Here is a 20,745-nt window from a genome sequence, read left to right as displayed (position 1 = left end):
ACTCTGTGTGTCTGGGAACTACACTTGCTCTTCTTTGCCATTACTGTGGTAGCTGAACGCCTGTTGGGTTCCTGGGAACCACTTGGGGAAAACAAGCTCACCGACCACTGCATGGTCAGACATTTAGATTGTCTCAAAAACAAAAACAAAAGCCCAAAGCGATGTGTGATGGTCTAGTGGCCTGGTGGTCTAGTGGTCTAGTTGCCTGGTGGTCTAGTGGTCTAGTGGCCTGGTGGTCTAGTTGTCTAGTGGCCTGGTGGTCTAGTGGTCTAGTGGTCTAGTGGTCTGGTGGTCTAGTGGTCTAGTGGCCTGGTGGTCTAGTGGTCTAGTGGTCTAGTGGCCTGGTGGTCTAGTGGTCTAGTGGTCTAGTGGCCTGGTGGTCTAGTGGTCTAGTGGGCAGGTGGTCTAGTGGTCTAGTGGGCAGGTGGTTTGCTCTAGCTAGTTGCTGACAATGTACACCAGAGACAGAGAGAGACAGAGACAGAGAGAGAGAAAGAGAGAGATGGGGAGAGGGAGAGAGAGATGGGGAGAGGGAGAGAGAGAGCCAGAGAGCCAGAGAGCTAATAGGACATGGAGGGAATTTGACCGTCCCAGCTCATGTGTGTTTGGGCGTTAGAAAGATGACATGAGAACATGTGTGCGTGAGAACACGTGTTGCTCTAGCTGATTTCTACGGGCTTTAGTAGGTCAAGACGTCACGATCTACTTAAGCCTGATGTCTCAGGTATACCATAATATCGCCACACACGCAAGCGCACACGCACACCTTCCTGTTAAAGGTTAGATATTGTGAGCTTGGGCAATTGTGTTACCTCAAAGGCCAACAACAATCATGCACACACATCTACACAATACTTTGACCACCCTTAAACACACACTTGTTATGTGAAACCAAAGCATTCAAACACACTGGAATCCAAAACTTTTTGACCCAATCATTATTTCATTGTCTCATACACACACACACACACACACACACACACACACACACACACACACACACACAGAAGGGCAAACTCCCCCCCACCCCCCTCCCCTCCCGGCTCACACACATTATGATGGACAGTGAGTGAAAAAGTAATGTGTGAAGAGGAGGGACATTTTGTCAGAGAGAACTAAGGAGTTTGATATAGTGTCAGAGGGAGAGATGGTTTTATGTTGTGGTATAAAGAGTTGTAGTTGTTTATTTTGCTAGAAAGAGGTAGCCAGGGCAGGGGAGAGCGGGTTGTGGTGCTAGAGAGAGGTAGATTTAGTGCAGGGAGAGAGGGGTGTAGTGGTCAAGAGAGGTAGATTTAGTGCAGGGGAGTGACAGGACTATCATCAAATGGGTGTTGTAAAACAGGAAAACCTGGAGGAGTAACAGTTCTGAAAATCGGTGTGTCTCTGTGTGTGTGTGTGTGTGTGTGTGTGTGTGTGTGTGTGTGTGTGTGTGTGTGTGTGTGTGTGTGTGTGTCTGTGTGTGTGTGTGTTCTACCTTCTCCCCCCTCCATGGCCAGGGGCCCAGCCACAGGTGTCTCTCCCTCCTTCAGACAGGTGTGGATGTAGGTGGCCTTCCAACGTGCATACTTCCTGTGTTGGATGTTCTGAAGGAGGAGGAGGGGGAGAGAGAAGATGAGAAGAGGAGGAGGAGGAGGAGGTGGAGAAAGAGAGGAGAGGAGAAGAGAGGCGATGAGAGGGAAGAACGGTGTGAGAGGGGAGTAAGCCGAAGAGGTGAAGGATCGAAAGGGAGGAAAGGAGAGAGGAGGGCAGGAGAGGGTGAAGAGGAGAGGAAAAGCGATAAGATGGAAGGAGGAAGAGAAGGAATAGGAGAGGAGGAGGAGAAGGAAGAGGAAAGAGCAGGAGTTGGGGAGAAAGGTGATTCATGGTGTTAATATGAACCAGGTGACTGGTAAAGTGCTGTTGGTTCCAGATAAGAAGGTCTGAAGGAGTTGGCTTGGTTAAAACAACAACACAGAGTTGAGGAATGGGCCTAGATATTTGTTTAGCTAAAGACTAATGCTTTTTTTTTTACCTTAATCTGTACCACCACACACACATGTTATTATATTTACAAATGAGGGCTTTTATCCAGGGCGTTTTTAGAACAAAGAGAGAAGGAATGTATTATACAAAAAAAAAAAAAGAAAAAAATCCCCTTACACATTTCCTGATCCAAAGTCCGGTTGGAAAATATAACACAGATAGCGCCAGTTATGATAGTAAGTATGTCAAGACTGAATAGTTGACATTCAACTGGTGAATAGCCACCACACAATCTTTTGCCAACTATCTACAGGGGAGGTCGGCATCTAATCGCACCACCCAGCAGCCAAACATTTTGAAGCCTGTCATCAGCCTGACTTCACTGGGTGAGCCGCAGAAAGCATTGATCATTTCCCACGGGCTGGGAAATGAGTTATGATGTGGAGTAGACAAAACAGCATGTTCCCCTATGCCACTCCCTTGTTTTTAGGGGCCTTGGGGGGGGGGGCATGGGAGGGCCATGGAAGGGCTATCGAGGGGCCATGGATGGGCTATCGAGGGGCCATGGATGGGCCATGGGCGGGCCATGGGTGGGCCCTGGGGGGGATATGGGGGAGCCATGGGGTGTTATGGGAGACCCATGGGGCATGGAGTGGAGTTAATGATTTCATTCAGGTATATGTTTTCTGGTCAACTAAATCTACTACACCATATGCCTCCTGAAATGCTGTTGAAATATGTAAACTAGTCTAAAGTGATGAGAGGAGGGATATATGTGTGCAGTTACCACCTGTGGCCACAATGTTCACTGCTTTGCCAAGTAAGATTTAGTAATAATAGTTCACAGTTGTCCAAAGTTACACAAAGGGTTTGTATTGTAATCCATGAGGCAATTTTATATATTATATTTAAATACATAAATAAATAAAGATGAATCAGATAACCTTAAGATATAAAGATCAACAATAAATAAATAAACAAAGAGGATAAAAGGTGTTGAAATTAAAAAGTAAGTAGGACTGGGCTTGGTTTAAACTGAATGAAGCGATCAGCTCTGCACCAGGGCAGACCTTACCTCTTCAGACAGCTCTCCGAACACGGACAGGACGTCGAACAAAAGACTGGACGTGTAGAAGGACTTGATCATGTTCCTGGGAGGAGAGCGAGCGAGGGAGGGAGAGAAAGACAGAGACAGAGAGACAGAAAGAGACAGAAAGAGACAGAAACAGTTAAAGTCAGAGTTTAGGTAAATGCAAAACAATAATCCACACACGATACGTATCTGCAACTCTCATTTCATGACCAACAAACAAAGGTTTGTTTGTTGTTTTTTACAGTATTTTCACATTGCCTATACTCTTACATCTGGGTTATCAGAGTACAGTTGTTTGTAGCAAGCACACACACTGCAGGGAACCAGCAGGCCCCTCATTCAGTGGGACTGCAGCCACTGTAGGACCTGGCAAGTACTTAGAGTTTTACTACTGGGAGGCTACCAGAGCTCAGAGGTATGGTGCAGACCGGACAGGCCCTGGGCATAGCACAGCATAGGTGTGTGTGTGTGTGTGTATGTGTGTGTGTATGTGTGTGTGTGTGTGTGTGTGTGTGTGTGTGTGTGTGTGTGTGTGTGTGTGTGTGTGTGTGTGTTGCTGAGGTGAATGTTGAGTAGTTCCAGTACACATGCTATGATCCCAGAAACAGGAAACGGAGCAGGAGATGTCATAAAAACTTGCAAACGCACAAACACACACGCAATCGCACGCACACAACAAACAAACACCCAGCAAACACATTGACAAACATGTCACATACATTAATGCCTAAATACACACTCACAAACCAACCTTTGGGCGAAGGAACCTTAAACACAAACTAAAACAGAGGGTGTAAACATACACAAACACACAAATTAATATGTACACACACACACACACTCAAACAAACACATGTAAACACAAACTTGCTCACATGTCATCCACTAAAACACACATGGAAAAACACCCACACACACACACACACACACACACACACACACACACCCACACACACACACACACACACACCCTAGGGAGCTTCCTGGTGAATGGGCTCCTTGTGGATCAGAGGGCCTGCAACAGGAAGACTACCACACACCTTCATAAACCTTTAAATACCTGCTTCTGTGTGCGTGTGCATGCGCGTGTGTGAGTGTGTGTGTTTGGTGAACCTGAACAGTGTTTATCCATACCTCTGAGGAGGGGAAACTAAATCAACCTAAATCAAATAAATAAACAGCAGTGGTGAACCGCTAAGTGAATTAAAGTTGGCTGGCTGGCAATCCCCCCCCCCCCGTGACCAGCAGGTCACTGAAGACACGCTAAAGACTGAAATGTACACTGACAACTCACTTGGGACCCGCTCAGCTGAAAGACCAATACCGCACTTCTCCCTCCTGAAGTAAATGTGTTTGTTGGTAAATGTATTCGTGTCTGGACTGTTGGTAAATGTGTGTGAGTGTGGACTCCTGGTAAATTAATGTGTGTGTGGACTGTTGGTAAATGTATTTGTGTGTGGACTGTTGGTAAATGTATTTGCGTGTGGACTGTTGGTAAATGTATTTGCGTGTTGACTGTTGGTAAATGTATGCGAATGTGTCCACATTTTCTAATACTTATTTTGGACCCATCCAAACCTGTTGTTCTTGGTGTGATTATGGGTCTATAAAATATTGTGCCACTATGTTTAACGCCATACCTTACAGTTTGTAGTGATCTTTTAAAGCAGCAGTTTTTTCATCACTATTTTATTGAATTAAAGCTAATTACATTATCCATTATGCTTTGATCAAAAACATCTTTAAAGCTTAGCCAGTCGTTTTCAGGGCAACAAGTCATGTTATAAACAAACAACTTAAACCTCATTTAGGTCTGATAGACGACATGTATACAAATAGATTTTCCAATACACAATCCAACATGTATTCATTTCCCAGGCGGAAAGCCAACTTGTTTCATCGACACAACTTCTTTGCGTCGCTGTCCGCACACTGCATGGCCCGTTGCCGTGGCGAGGGGGTAGTCTTGGCAACACAGCAGGGGCTCCGTGTTGAGCACAACGTGAGGAGTTCAACCACTTAGAAATGTGCTCATGTAGTCCATTTAGATGGCACTGAATGTACCCGACGGAGAGAACTCAGTCAAATCAGACCACAGATGATGATAGGTGGTGGTGATATTATGGATCACTCCTGAGGAATAGCTTTAAGGGCTGCACAAACTCACTCAACCGGCCACAACAGATCAAACCTGCGGAGGTTTGTAGATAACTTCCTCTTATTACCAAATAAACACCTTGCTTCTCTTGAGCAGGGCACATCCCCATTAAATCCCATCCATGTGTAGTTCAAGCCTGGATGGGGGTGGCGGTGACCCCAAGGTTAACAGGTTTAGCACGAGGCAGCTAGATGTTGAGATTTATAACATGGCCCTGTGTGAGTCAGCAGTGTGTTGATAAAGCGCCTCTGACAGACATATCTAGAAAAGTTACACCTAGGCACCGACGCACTCACCTTAATAGCAACACACACACACACACACACACACACACACACACACACACACACAACAAACACACACATATAGACACTGTAACACCCACACATACGTGAATACCAGAACACGCATCTACACAGACACGTTTACCCCTAGTCACCTACACAAATAATAACACACACATGCTGAACTACTCAACTACACACACTTCAATAAACACATACATACCCACATAGACTGTTATACCTACACACACACACACACACACACCGTTAAACGTAGTCACCGACACACACACATAGACAAACACATTCAAACAGAGATATATACCATAATAATGCATCCACAAAATAATGAAAACACAAAACTAATTATTTGCAGTTTGGACAAGGAACTTGAAACCATTTGTGTGTTTGTGTATGCATGCAATATAGTGTGTGTGTGTGTGTGTGTGTGTGTGTGTGTGTGTGTGTGTGTGTGTGTGTGTGTGTGTGTGTGTGTGTGTGTGTGTGTGTGTGTGTGTGTGTGTGTGTGTGTCTGTGTGTCATTGATAGAATATTTGCGACAGCCCATTGAATCGAGGCAGGCCTCCATGGCAACACAGCTGAAGTAACAAGTTGAAAATGAACAACAACATTAATTAGAAAGGACAACCCCTGACAAGATATATCTGCTTAGGGTAGAGAGAGTGATCTAGCAGAGAGGAGAGAAGAAACAAGAAGGAAAGAAGACAATAGGGTGAAGAAGAGAGGAGAGAACAGAAGAGGAGAGGAAAGATAGGAGAATATTGGGGAGGAGAGCGGGTAGAACGAGGGGAGCAGGAGAGAGGATGAGGAGAGCAGAGAGATGAGGAACAGACGAGCAGAAGATGTTAGAGGAGGAAGGTGAGGTGCAGTGTGTCAAAAATATAGGAGGACAGGAGAAGAGGAGAAAGCAAGAAAGAAGAGAGGAGAGAGGAGATGAGAGGAGGAGAGAGGAGGAGAAGGGAGAAGAGAGGTGGAGAGAGGAGGAGAGAGGAGGAGAGAGGAGAGAGGAGAAGAAGGGAGAAGATAGGTGGAGAGAGGAGGAGAGAGGAGATGAGAGGAGGAGAGAGGAGGAGAAGGGAGAAGAGAGGTGGAGAGAGGAGGAGAGAGGAGGAGAGAGGAGAAAGGAGGAGAGAGGAGAAGAAGGGAGAAGATAGGTGGAGAGAGGAGGAGACAGGAGGAGAGAGGAGAGAGGAGGAGGAGCGTTGCATACTTGTGGAAGGAGCCGGCTCTGTCTTCGTTGTCGGCGTAGAGGAACATCTTCAAGGCGTAGTTCTCGATGTGGGCGTTTCCCACTACCTCCTGGCTCACAGACTCATTGTCACCCAGCTCCTTCTTCATCTGTGCAAACACACACACACACACAATTCTTTAGAATAATTCGATGCTATTAAAATTCAGCCGATGCGATATACATAAAGAACTCGCCCACTATTTTGTCCTAGAGACCTGAAAAGGTAAGAGGTCTTTTATAGAGAGAGGACGCAAACATAAATAAATGAGAAGCTAAATGAAGGCCTTGGGTTACCAAAGAGAAACCAATAATGACAATAAATCATCAAAATGAAATCACAGATGGAAGGGGAAAACAATCTCACACACATACGCAAACACGCGTAGGACTCGAGGGGATTTGTCCCTCGGGGTTGACAAATGACTAGAAGAAGGAAGGAAAGAAGGCTGGAAGGGCGAGGAGAGGAAGGAGGGATGATAAGGAGAGGAGGATGAACGTCAGAACACAGAGGTGTAATTTATGATCCGATAGAACTGGGCACACTGTTTTTGCGTGTGGATCAATGTAAACATGCAGGCACACAAACACGTGTCCTTCAGATATACACCGATAGCGGAGACAGAGAGAGCGAGAGAGCAAGAAAGCACTCAGAGAGAGAGAGCGAGACAATTACACAAGACAACCAGGGTAAGATGATTGGCTCTGTGTATTGTGCCTGTCTGCGTGTGTGTGGGGCTTCCTTGTTAAATGTGCTTGCGTACAAGGTATGTTTTCCTGGAATTGACATGGAATCACAAGCTGAATATGCATGGAGGAAATAAATCTAGAGGGTGGAGGTAATGAATCCCCTCTGATCCCTTGAGGGGGAAAAGTGTGTGTGTGTGTGTGTGTGTGTGTGTGTGTGTGTGTGTGTGTGTGTGTGTGTGTGTGTGTGTGTGTGTGTGTGTGTGTGTGTGTGTGTGTGTGTGTGTGTGTGTGTGTGTGTGTGTGTGTGTGTGTTTAATACATGCTGAGAGTGTCCATGAGAGTATGTGTGTGTACTTTTATTTGTGTGTGGCTGAATGTGTATAATGTATTTGTCTGTGTATGTGCTTAATGCATGTTTATCTGCATGCCAAGAGTGTCCATGAGACTGTGTGTGTGTGCGTGCGTGTGCGTGTGTGTTATTGACATGTTTCCATTCGTCTCCAGAGTTGCGATTAATTGGCTCAGAGCACTACGTCAAGTGAGTCACAGATCCCTTTGGGGACAGAAAAACTCACACTCCGACACACAGTGTGAACTGTGTGTGTGTGTGTGTGTGTGTGTGTGTGTGTGTGTGTGTGTGTGTGTGTGTGTGTGTGTGTGTGTGTGTGTGTGTGTGTGTGTGTGTGTGTGTGTGTGCCATATAGAGAAGCCATGGGAACAGATGTTCAATCCTTCGTGTCAAGTTGCCTTTTGGTTCCCTCAGTGTGCATCCTAGTTTTAACACTTCATTAAGAGTGGCTCAGACGGAGCAAACACCAATGGAAAGTGTGGGATGCGAGTGTGCGTGTGCGTATGTGTGATAACTACAAACCAAGAACCCTCCATTTGATCCATGAGCAGTGCGATGACGCTGCAGTTGTGTACTATTATAATACAAATGGAAGTGAATAATATGAGTGCAATGCTGAGGTTACGGGTTAGATAAAGCCAAGGAAGTGACCAGAGGCTTGCTGGTTGAATGAGTCTAACTTTTGATCTATTTTGAATATGTGAATGATACTTTTCTATATTCTTTTAAATAGAATACAATAATCTCATTAACCAAAATAATTTCGTTTTAAGAAGAACCATACAAATTGAACACCACAATACTTGAAAAGAATGTGATCAAGAACCGAGCACAGAAGTCAGTTGAATAGAATACCCCTTCCCCCATCCAGCCCGGTTCTGAATGTTCTGTGACTTCTATTCTTCTAAAGATAGTCCGCTGTGGCCAGACCTCCCTGGTTCTGGCTCCAGCACCAAGGGGAATCACGGGGCCTAATGTGCAGCTAAACCACTTCCAGACAGCCTGCTGTCACTTCTGGGAACCAGTACCCTGATGTTGATGGCCATGACATACACAACAGGCTAATGGTGATAGGCTAATGGTCCGCTGCAATGATCATGTGATTAGTAATCGCATATGGGATTTGTAATCACAAAACAAACTTAATGATCGCTTTATTTTTTATGAAGCCTATTCAGCACAAACAGGTGTACTTTTCCCTTTTACAGTGTTGAGTGTTTTCATGGTTATTTCATACCGTTACATCGTTCAAAGAGATGGAAAATAAATGAGTCATCAATTCTTACAGTTGAGATCGTTAGAAGATAACAAGCGATAAACTTGAATATAAACCATGCAACCCAGTTTCAAAGTCTGGAAAATTGGTAAAAAAATGTATTTTGATGAGAGAGAAAGAAAGAAAGAAAGAAAACACAAAGAAATAAATGAACAAATAAACGATGATTTCGTAGAGAGAAAACCACAGATGCCCACCATTTCCCATGCGTCTGATTGCATCCACCATTCCATCATAGTTAGTTTAATAGACTATCATCACCATAATCAAGGATTAAATGCATGTCCCTTCATTACCCAGCGAACTGGCTGATGAAAGAGGATCTCTCCCATGATCACTTTCATTATGAAACGCCTCGCCAACACAGAGAGAGAGCTGCCCCCGAGCCCACCCCACCCCCAGGGGGCTTCCTACTCCCACACAAACACACACCAGGTGTTCAGTGTAATGTGTTTGAGAAGGCAGAACCCGATCCATGTGGTTAACACACACAAACCCATGTACACACAGACACACTCACCACGAGTTCTAGAGGAGCTTTGTTCTGGATACTGTGTGTGTGTGTGTGTGTGTGTGTGTGTGTGTGTGTGTGTGTGTGTGTGTGTGTGTGTGTGTGTGTGTGTGTGTGTGTGTGTGTGTGTGTGTGTGTGTGTGTGTGTGTGCGTGTGTGCGTCTGTACCGTCTCCAGCTGGTCCATGAGCTTCACCAGAAACTTCCGACAATCTGGTGTCTTGCTGTCCAGCTTCATACCGGTCTGCATGGCATAGAGACGACCTGGGGGAGGAGGAGGAGGAGGGAGAGGAGAAGCAGGAAGAAGAGGAAGTATAGGAGGGAAATAAGAGGAGGAGGAAGAGGAGGAGGTATAGGAGGGAGAGAAGGAGGAGGAGGAGGAAGTGGAGGAGGTATAGGGAGGGATATATAGGAGAAGACAAGAGAGAGGAAGGAGCGGAAGGAGAGATGAGGGAGAGGAGGCATGATGAGGGAGGGAGAGGAGGAAAGGAGGGAGAGGCAAGGGAGGCGATGAAGAAGAAAGAGAGTAGAGAAGAGGAAGGACATGAAGCGCAAGGAGGGAGGAGGGGAGGGGAACATGGGAGACAGAAAGAGGAAGAGTGTGTCAAAACAAACTTGATACTGATCTCGGGTACAAGGAGGATTCCTAAGGCTCCTATAACAATGGTCCAGTAATTCTTCACAACTTTCATCCACAACGGATGATCAGCCAAAGTAGTATCTCCATCCGAGCCGCAGGGACACAGTTCTCTGTCTGGACTCAAGCTCCCATGATCCCACAGCTGTCAATTCAATTCAGAACAGCAGGCCCTCAGGCATGGTTCCAACAGGGCCACAGGTTGGCCTGTAGGCTGGATGGACTGAGGCGGGGGAAACACTATGCTGGCTGGATCCACACTCACTTTCCGGCTGTAGCAACCTGACTGTCATGAGTGTTAAGGCTGGTAGTCTGACTGACCATCAGCAGTCTGACTTGACTTTAAAAAAAAGTCTTTAAATCATTGCAAGTACATTCTGACTATCTAAGTGAGTGACTCGACTGACTGACGAAAGTCTATGGGACTGACGGACAGGCAAGGGAACCCAGGCAAGTAAATTGACAGACTGATTCAAAGTTATGAGAGGTTTAGTCAGGTTTGTAGAGGGAATGAACTTGAAGGACTATGAATGTGAATCGCAGTTATATTGGTGGTAGAATTGTGTGTCTGCAGACTGCTAATGGATGCAATTGAAAGTTTATCTCAATGTGTTGTACAACCCCTTGAGTTTTCTTCCATAGGGTAGCTTTCTGAGTCAGTGTAACCACCATTCATTAACAGAACAAAGTTCCACTTCAGGATGCTAGCTCCCTGCAGCACTCTCTCTGAAAATCACTAGACCACCGGCGGGCGGAGGGTGACCATGTGACAATTAATCGGCCAATCAGCTTGGCCGTGAGACAGTGAGACAGAACAGCAGTCAGCCAGTGCAACAGCTAGGCAGAACCATAGTCGGTCGATCAGTACGTGAGTCAGCTCGTCAGAACAAGCCCAAACTACTCCTTCATAAAATGAACCTAACAAATCACTTGATAGCTGTTAACAGTAAACGTTGAGCATTGTGCTAGAGCAGGGTCATGAGTTTGGCCAACAAACATTTGGGCAGCAGAAGCAAAATGAGCCGAATAAGATTTCCAGGCTACACAGCCTGTAAACCATGTTTTCTTTGCGCTGCCCAGCCAGTCATCCAGCCAGCCAGTCATCCAGCCAGCCAGCCTGCCAGTAATTCTCTTATAGTCTGACAAATCACTCCATTGTGCTGTTACATGCCCACCAGTGTTCACATACACAGTGAGCTGGGAGAAAAGGATTTGCGACAAAGGGAGAGGAAGTGATGTCATGGTAATTGAGAAAAAAAAGAAAAAAAGCAAGCCAAAACACAGGTTGTTAAATTGGATGCTTTCACAAGTTTTACTTTGCTTCGGTTGGCGCATGCAATGGACATTTTTTGGTGAAGACGGAATATCCCAGAGTGTCACACTTCTTTGTCGCGGACAACAATAATAATAGAGAAACAACAACTTTGTGCGGTATCAGGTTTTTTCATTTTGCTTCAATGTACCTACAAATAACAGATTACCCCCTTTTGTAAAACCGTCAGTGTGTTTGTTTGTTTAATCTGGAAAAAAAGTAAGTTAAAGTAGGCCTGATACCTGGCTGAATATGTTTACTCAATTATGCGGCAAAAGTGCACCCACATTCAACCCCCGCAGCACTGTTTAGGGGTCTGCTTCCTATAATTGGCTAGGGCTCCATTCCCTCCTGAAGGAAAACCAAACCAGAGTTCAATAGGAAGCGGGCGGGGACCGCTGCTTTAAAGCAGACGCCAGTCTGTTTGTCCGCAACAGAGTTGGAATGAGCGTTCCCAGAACCCCAAATGAACCGCACTATCAGGGGAGCACCCCAGGGTTCGGGAAAAATTGCCCAAACAGCTCAGCTGTGAAAGCAACAACAAACACACCAACACACACCCACACACACACACAAACACACACAAACACACACACCCACACTCACAGCCACACAACGGGGGTCACCGCTACCTGCGGTCAGTGCTGATAGGTGAGTCGTGAAGGAGGAAGGTGTTGAGAGGGAGATGTTCGACATGAGGGAATCAGTACTCCCAACACTCCCCCAGAACTTGGTATGCCACCAAACGCTCTGGGGCTATAAGGGGTGAGCCAGAACCATGCACAACCGCCTGTGGAAAGACGTCTGTGTGACCGTCTGTCTGGATATAAAATTGTTTGTAAATCTATGAAAGAGCCGTCGAAACTGTTTATTTATATCATCAAACGTGTTAATGTGTCTCATAAGCTCTGTCTGGGCAGCGCTTGACTGCGGCATCCCAAAGGTTAGTTTTTCCCAGACACTTGTAGCATAAGGCCACAGTGTTTGTGTGGATGTGCGGATTAGCTGAGCTAACTGATGATATCCTTTAAAAAATAAGGACATTTCTAAGTGACATACACATACATATATATATATATATATATAGATCACTTAGAAATGTCCTTATTTTTTAAAGAATATCATTGCTTTTTTCAATGAAGAGAACATTAATTTAATCAGAAATACAGTCTAGGCATGTTTAATGTGGTCAATGACTATTTTAGCTGGAAACTGAATTTAATGGATTTTTAATGGAATATCTACATGGTGTAGAGGCCCATTTCCAGTAACCATCACTACTGTTTTCTAATGATACAATGTTTATCTAATAGTGTTAAAAGGCAAATTGATGATTAGAAAACCCTGGTGCAATTTTGTTAGCACAGCCGAAAGCTGTTGCATAAAATCGTGAGTTTCCCTGAAAGACATGAAATAGTCTGGGTGCCCCCAAACGTTTTTGAAAGGTAGTGTATAATTTCACTACCTAGAGGCGGTGGGGGGGGCAGAGGTCTTCAACAGGGGGTCCGCGACCCTAGGGGGTCTGCAGAGGTAGCATTTCTCTGCCTGCTCCTTCAATTAAGAAGGACAGCACAGCAATGTCAGTTTCTCGTCCGGTCTTTATATCTACCCCCTCCTCCGCCGCAAAACAATACGTATTGGGATGAGAGTGCGCAGCCAAGACTGTTGGGAGACAGAGAGTGCTGTTATGTAAGGGATAATGTACAGAACGGCGGTCATTATCGGGAAAATAAGCGATCAGCAGAGAAATAGTCCGCCAAAGACGTTGACGCCGCTTAGCAACCGGACATGCTGGGGTTAATAAGTTACCGGACTACTAGCGGAGCGATAAGAAAGATGCGAATCAGGCAAAATATGACACTAACAAGCATCACTAATTTTCGTTTCCACATGTTTTAAAAATGTCAATTTGAATAGCTTTTATGCATGATTACATGCAGTTGACAGACATTGTTGATCTTGGCAGGCGTAAGTTTATTATGTTATGTTATGTTTATGAATGGCAGTGGCCACCCTACTCACTGTTCCTTGCACATGTTTAAAATAAAAACATGAATATAGGAACCTGTGTATTATTTGAATATCTTAGTATTGAATGCAAAATAACAAGGTACATTTATACATGGCACTATAGGACCAGTTTAATAAAAAACACAACTAAGTAGGGGGTCCCCGCTCCATCTCTCCATCAGTTTGGGGGTCATGGCCTGGAAAACGTTGAAGACCCTTGCACTAAGGGCCTTCATTGCTGAGCTCCCAAACCAAACCTCCCATCTAAAGCCTTTGTTTCTGTAGTGGGCTGCTAATAAAATTGCCTTCAACTCCCAAGAGTCTACACCCTAAATCTACAGTGCAAACAACAACGTCCTGTCTCCATCCATAACCTAAACGATCTAATCAGGAGTAGGCAGGGCGGCCGACAGCCGTCTAACTAATGAGTTATAAGCGTTTCATTACCAGTCAACAAATCAGGGCTCTGAGACAACCTCTCTGTGGACCGCCTCGCAGCGAGGGGCAGGTGAGGCCACACATTGGCTGGGCCTTGGCGGCTAATGTGCACTAGCTTGCTGATGTAGCACAAACGACGGCCAGGGGATAAAAGCACGTCAGCGCGAGCAAGCGAGACATAAAAATCACATTTTATGCTCTCTTTGTTTGGGTCTGATTTGATTGGACTTGTAGAACACGCCCAAGTGTTCTGGCGGAGGAGGGGGAGAGGGAGTACCACCGCCATGGCGGTTGTTCGTTTATAAGCCTAATGGATTCTATAAAAAGAAGAAAACAACAGGATTTAAACAGGCCGCCTTCTCCCTCCCTCGCTTTTAACCATTTTTCTCTCCTCAACCTCTTCTCAAGATTGTCAGTTTCTCGGAACGCCTCTGCTACCCTCGTACACTTCATTCCCCCTCGTCTGCCATCAGCACCCCGCTGTCCCTTCCCTTCCCTTCGCCTAATTCGCTCTCCCGTCCTCCCGTGACACCTATCGTTCCATCTTTTCCTCTACCCCTTCCCCTTCTCTTTCCATCCCCCCTCTTCTTTATCCCAGTTGTTCCATCCCCTCTTTCCTCACCCCATAACTCCTCCCCTCTTCTCATCCCCTCTCCTTCTCTATCCTTCCATCATCTCTCTTCTCCTTCGTCTCATTCCCCTCTCCCCTCTGGTTCCTTCTCTTCTCCCTTCTGGTTCCTTCTCTCCTCCCCTCTGGTGCCTTCTCTCCTCCCCTCTGGTTCCTTCTCTTCTCCCTTCTGGTTCCTTCTCTCCTCCCCTCTGGTTCATTCTCTCCTCACCTCTGGTTCCTTCTCTTCTCCCCTCTGGTTCCTTCTCTTCTCCCCTCTGGTTCCTTCTCTCCTCCCCTCTGGTTCCTTCTCTCCTCCCCTCTGGTGCCTTCTCTCCTCCCCTCTGGTTCCTTCTCTCCTCACCTCTGGTTCCTTCTCTTCTCCCCTCTGGTTCCTTCTCTTCTCCCCTCTGGTTCCTTCTCTTCTCCCCTCTGGTTCCTTCTCTCCTCCCCTCTGGTTCCTTCTCTCCTCCCCTCTGGTTCCTTCTCTTCTCGCTTCTGGTTCCTTCTCTCCTCCCCTCTGGTTGCTTCTCTCCTCCCCTCTGGTTCCTTCTCTTCTCCCTTCTGGTTCCTTCTCTCCTCACCTCTGGTTCCTTCTCTCCTCCCCTCTGGTTCCTTCTCTCCTCCCCTCTGGTTCCTTCTCTTCTCCCCTCTGGTTGCTTCTTTCCTCCCCTCTGGTTCCTTCTCTTCTCCCTTCTGGTTCCTTCTCCTCCCCTCTGGTTGCTTCTCTCCTCCCCTCTGGTTCCTTCTCTCCTCCCCTCTGGTTCCTTCTCCTCCACTCTGGTTCCTTCTTCTTACCTCCACACTACTCCTTCCTTTCCATCTCACTACCCTTCACTGCGACAGGCTGACTGGTAGAACATTACGATCTCCAAACAAGATTAGGTTTACATAAGGCCACCAGAAACGACCTAGAGATGCTGCCTTCAGTCCAGTACCGCCACAAACTGGATCTGGACATCCTAGTGCAGTGGGGATTCAAACCTTTATGTCCATTGATCGCATTTTAGGTCTGATTATTTTACAATCCCAACTTCTTACATGTTTTCTTAACCCCATTCAATTTTGCATTAATATCAAGGTCCTGTTGAAAATATGCGCATTGCACCACATTAAGTGAATTATTGTAGTAAATGATTTGCTTTACAGAAAAAATAATAATAAAGGTTATCAAATATCTATACCTTATAAGTCAGCCATCTCACACATCCTATATGCATATCCAGTGACCCAAAGTGGGGACCCAAACCAGAGGTTGGGACACACACACACACACACACACACACACACACACACACACACACACACAAGTCCACCCTCTTTACACTGGTGACCTCCAGTGGTGTGTCGAAATCATTAGATCACTCACTCAGAACAACTACACACCCACAAAAATTGACTCATTGGAAAATACACTTTTTCTTTCAAAACACACACTCAGTGTCTCTTATACTATCGGTGTCTTATCCTTTTTTCTGAAACACTGAATCCCATGAATTTTAACCTCATCTAAATGTTCAATGTATAGAGCTGTCTCAGCTATCTGTAAATCTGTATACACAAATTCTGTAAAGAATTTGTGTAAGCACATCATACACAAATGCACAGGAACTCACACAAACACACAGTTCCAAAAACAAATGGGTTAAATGATTCACTCTTGGAGAACAATAGAATAGTGATGAAGAAGTTTGTTTTTGCACACACAAATACACTCCTTCATCGCTATTCTTCTCCATTTCATCCGGCTCTTAGCACGCTGCCTGCCTTGCAATCTTCCTGACAGACCTCCCTCCCTCCAAGCTTCTGTGTGCCAATCACGGATGAGTAATGAGAGGCGATGTCCACACAGCCAGCTGCGGCCTGTTAAGTGCCCGGGCGTACTGGAAGCAGAACATATAAGGATTTCCTTTCACCTTTGCTTTCAAACCTATATCTCAATCTGCCAGGGGGTTCAAGGCCCTGCGTGCTGCACCCGGGTTTGAGCCAGGCGATGGAACCGAATACAATGCAGAACTCCTCCTCCTCTTCCCTGCTTGTCAAGTACGACATCGCATCCACCACAGGCCAACTTTGATATTTGTGACAGGAGTTCTTGTTGGTGATTCACTGTTTTCCTCAAATTCTGTACTGAATGATGCACATTGGTTCCAAAAGACGAAAGTGCTATATTGCCGTTGCTTACGTTTGTGGCAGGCGCGCACACACTAAATGCTCTTCAGCCCAATCGGTACGAGGCTGTCATTTTGACAGATTAAAAACGTAATTGATGAAGCAAGAAGGGATGGTTACGATGGTGTGTGCATCCAGGCTGATGTTTTCCTTCAAGAACAAGCAGGAATCATGGAAAACAAACTAATTTGTCTTGTTTTTTCCAGTTCCAATCTAGGATTGCTAGGTCGCCAATCATGAGCGAAACCCAGAACCTCTCACCACAACGATTACGTAATCGCCTGTCAATAATGAATTCAATATTTAACAGAGTGCCTAAGCTTCGGTGCGGACCAGATTCAAACCCACAAGCACCACGTTCTTTCTCTGGCTTTGATTGCGGGGCCACACCTTTAAAAACTGGTTTTTAAGCAGCACTCTATGGTCATTGAGCAAGGCAGCTGAGGCAGTGCAGTTTAGTCTGCATGAAAGGAACTGATCATAAAACAAAAAGGACTGCATCATTCACTGGCTGCATCTTTGCAATACATGTTTCTTTCTGAGCTATGATAACGATCACCCAGAAAAGCCTTCACGCCGTATAGCTAAAAGCTTTGAATAACAAGCCATTGGTGGTTTGGGGTCAGCCGAGCACTCCACACTTTTAAAATACCCAAATATTGCTGTACCTTTTGAATGACAAACAATGCATGGCTCTGGTAAACAAGCTAAAACAAGAAGAAAAAATTCAGACAAATAATGTAATGGATATCATATAAAACGGTCATCATCTTGTGTCTGTTCAAGTCAGATATGATTTCAGATATATTCTGGTAAATATTTTACGTTAACTCATCTTTATTACGAATGTATTACTTTTACTAATAAAACGGTAACAATTTAAGGGTACATTAACTTACCATTCTTTAATATTAGTTAAAGCAGTAATAAGCATTAACTGACGAAAGAACACTCAACAAATGTGCCTAAAAATAATTTATTAATGGTGTTGTTTTCTAATGGTGTTCATGACAATTTAGGTATTCATTTATGCATTATTTAATAATGTTACCCTTACCTCTATGCGAAATGCATATAATGATGCTTATTACTGCATACAATTAAGTAATTGTTAGTTAATGCCCCTTTAATGGAATGTATGACCAATATAGAAAAATATTTGGATTTACAGGGTAACATTGGGATTATTCAACCTGGACCCTATTTTCCAATCATTTTATGTTCAGCCTTTGCAGACACGGGCTGCAAACTAACCTATTTGGGCAATAGCACCCCATCAATGTACAACCTCTAAAAGGCTCACATTGTTAGTGTAAGAGTCTGATAACATTATGGAAAGGATCCCTACAAGATAGTATAACTTTTGTCTTTACCTTTAACTTGAACCAGTCCATTTGTTATGTGTCTCGCCCGAGGAGAAGTCTTGCTCTGACATCTTACAAAAGCTGTTGCAGGAAGTTGACCTACCCTCATTAAAATATCAATCCTCGTTCAACCAAACAAACTCTTGCCCGCACTCTTCTCTCTGAGCAAGTCTTCTCCTTGAGCAGGCCTTGGTTAGACACAATAACAAAAACACCAGATCAAGTTAAATGTACAACATGTTTATTGCTCTGTAGGGTTCCTTTCAATAATCATGCCATACAACAATCTGAGCTAGTAGCAAAAGCAGCAGTTTTAGAGGATGTAAGGTGGCGCTGTGCTATTGCCCTATTTCATTCCAGCCAGTAGCATGGTCACAATGGCTGAAGCACTTTCGCTCACAGTTTCAAACTGTACATTTCCGAATTAGTCCCATAGACCAACACTGATGTGAAAATATGGTACGGGGGACACATCCCGGGGTTATCCTTTGATGGATTTGCAGCCTGCTGAATGAAAAAAAAAATGTGGACAAACGAGGAGCGACGACAATAACATCTCAACTCATGACGACCCTTCTAAAGCCTCCCGTCAAGTCTCAGGAATATGAAGTCCTAAGTGTTGAGTCATTGGCAGCCACCCATCAGGTGACCTTCTAGGGCAAAGGGTAGAGCAGCTCATTCTCTGTGGAGGTGAGTGAGGAAGTATAGGGCGCATTCATAACTTGTCATACAAGTTATGAAGGATAGCACACTCAATTATAATACTATATGCTATTATATTGATTGGTCGTGTGTCATATGTCCAGTAAATAAAACACAACTAAGTAGCGCTGGTGCTAAACGATGGTTATCAGTCCAATGTATGCAATCGCTCGATATGTTAATCTCAGAAAGAACAGCCATTACAAACCATGACCATTGTAGATGTAGTTATGGGGGAGGACTTTATCAAGGTATTCAGGGGGTTCACTGCCACAGCAATGTAGTTATTCAAACCACACACACAGGTATGACAATGGAAACACAATGGCATCGTTTGATTGCAGTGTCATTTTATATACTAGGCTACGTTAAACAAATATGGAGAATACTTCTTAACTTCTGATGCCAGCTGTTAAGGATAGGCTAAATTAAGGATAGGCTGTGGACTGAACAGTCATGTAAACAAAGCAGAGATGCTACTGTTAGCCCAGCAAGCTAACATCAGCGAGCGACTTACAGTAGTACGCCACGACAGGATCTCTTTTATCGTGTTCCTGTGCGGTCCGGAGATGGTGTTGGACAGCTTTAAACTGCACCGGTAGAGCCATTTTTGCTTAAAAACACTCAAGAAAAACGGATCAACATGAATGTTCAGTGATAGCAGTTTCGTTGTTGTCAGGAATCACTTCTTTCATTACTTCCGCGTGTGCAGCCAGTCGGAGAACGCGACGTCATTCTATTGTACAAACTTGGGCCATGGGCGTGACTGTAAAATGTAAGGTGTGCCTTGTGTTGAAGTTTCATTAAGAGCTTTCTTATTGGCTCTTAAGAAGTTTTCCTTCATACCAAACGTTGTTTGTACTTGTAGAGATTATTACCTGCGTAAAATTGTGCTTGAATTATTATAAAACGGAAATATATCATAATATCTATAATAGTACTTAATAATACTAATGATACGAATAATGTTAATACAATTCTTTTTTTTAATAACAATTATTAAGTTGTCCAGATAAGTTGGGATTTGTTATTTTTGCTAAACATTTCATGACAGAAAAATCGCAGCTTTTACTGAAACCAACACACTCAACACACCAACAGCAAACACAGGATTTGTTTGAAATATCTGCATCAGTTTTGAAACATTCCCCTTTTATTGAACAAAGAGTGGTTGTAGACATTTGTGAAGGACACATGAGAATAAAAGGCAGATAGGTGACATTGACAGAGTGAATGAAAAATGAAATGAGGCATAGTTACCTACCATATATTTTTTTATATTTTACAACATGAGCAAAAATCCAGAATACAAAAGTGAAGTCATTCCCTCTTTCTTGCTCTCTGTCACTCTTTCTCTCTCTCTCTCTCTCTCTCTCTATATATATATATATATATATATATAAACCATATATATATGTATATATATGGCCTATATATATAAGTTTGTGTGTGTGTCTGGGTGTGTGTGTTTTCTAACCAGACAAACATTTTACTACCCATGTATTAAACACGGATAGCTACCAACATGGCTGCTTGGTGAAGTCTTTGGTATGTGAGGTTCTACTTTTAGGAATCAAAGAGTATTTCCCTGTCGCTGAAAATAGATCACACGTTGAGGTCTACCTGACTCTTGAATGCAATACTCTGAAAGATTCAAGAATGCACAGTTCTATACAATTCTAGTAGGCCTATTTAATTAAAAAACAAATGTTTCATTATTAAGATTTGAAGATTAACCGCTTTCAAATCTCATCACTGCTACAGAAGCATCTCTGGTTGCTCAATTGACTGAAATTAGTGCCGGATGATGTCTTTCTATCTTTCCAAAAGCCATTAATCCAAATAACTTCTGTACCGAGGATGGCTCTGTGCTCTGCTGACTCGACTTAAGTGTTTGGTTACAAATAACAAGTTGAGAAAGACTGAAAGGAT

At 44.3% G+C, this 20,745-nt stretch overlaps 1 protein-coding gene across 2 annotated transcripts in view; it reads right to left on the bottom strand.

The window, feature by feature from the left end:
* vta1 (vesicle (multivesicular body) trafficking 1) overlaps window positions 1–19,512 on the bottom strand; it is a 37,103-nt gene extending 17,591 nt beyond the window's left edge. For both annotated transcript variants that reach the window (XM_079753811.1, XM_079753812.1), the window contains exons 1-5: window positions 19,331–19,512; window positions 9,741–9,835; window positions 6,729–6,856; window positions 3,038–3,113; window positions 1,475–1,583 (exon numbers count right to left, since the gene is read on the bottom strand). In XM_079753811.1, coding sequence (XP_079609937.1) covers window positions 1,475–1,583; window positions 3,038–3,113; window positions 6,729–6,856; window positions 9,741–9,835; window positions 19,331–19,421 — 499 coding nt within the window. In that variant the 5' untranslated portion in view covers window positions 19,422–19,512. The remainder of the gene's footprint in view (window positions 1–1,474; window positions 1,584–3,037; window positions 3,114–6,728; window positions 6,857–9,740; window positions 9,836–19,330) is intronic.
* Window positions 19,513–20,745: the final 1,233 nt, after the last annotated feature.

Source organism: Pollachius pollachius (genome assembly GCF_949987615.1).
Source record: "Pollachius pollachius genome assembly, chromosome: 16".
Classification (NCBI taxonomy): domain Eukaryota; kingdom Metazoa; phylum Chordata; class Actinopteri; order Gadiformes; family Gadidae; genus Pollachius; species Pollachius pollachius.
Note: the sequence above shows the minus strand (reverse complement) of the source record. Positions and strands in the feature narration are given on the sequence as shown.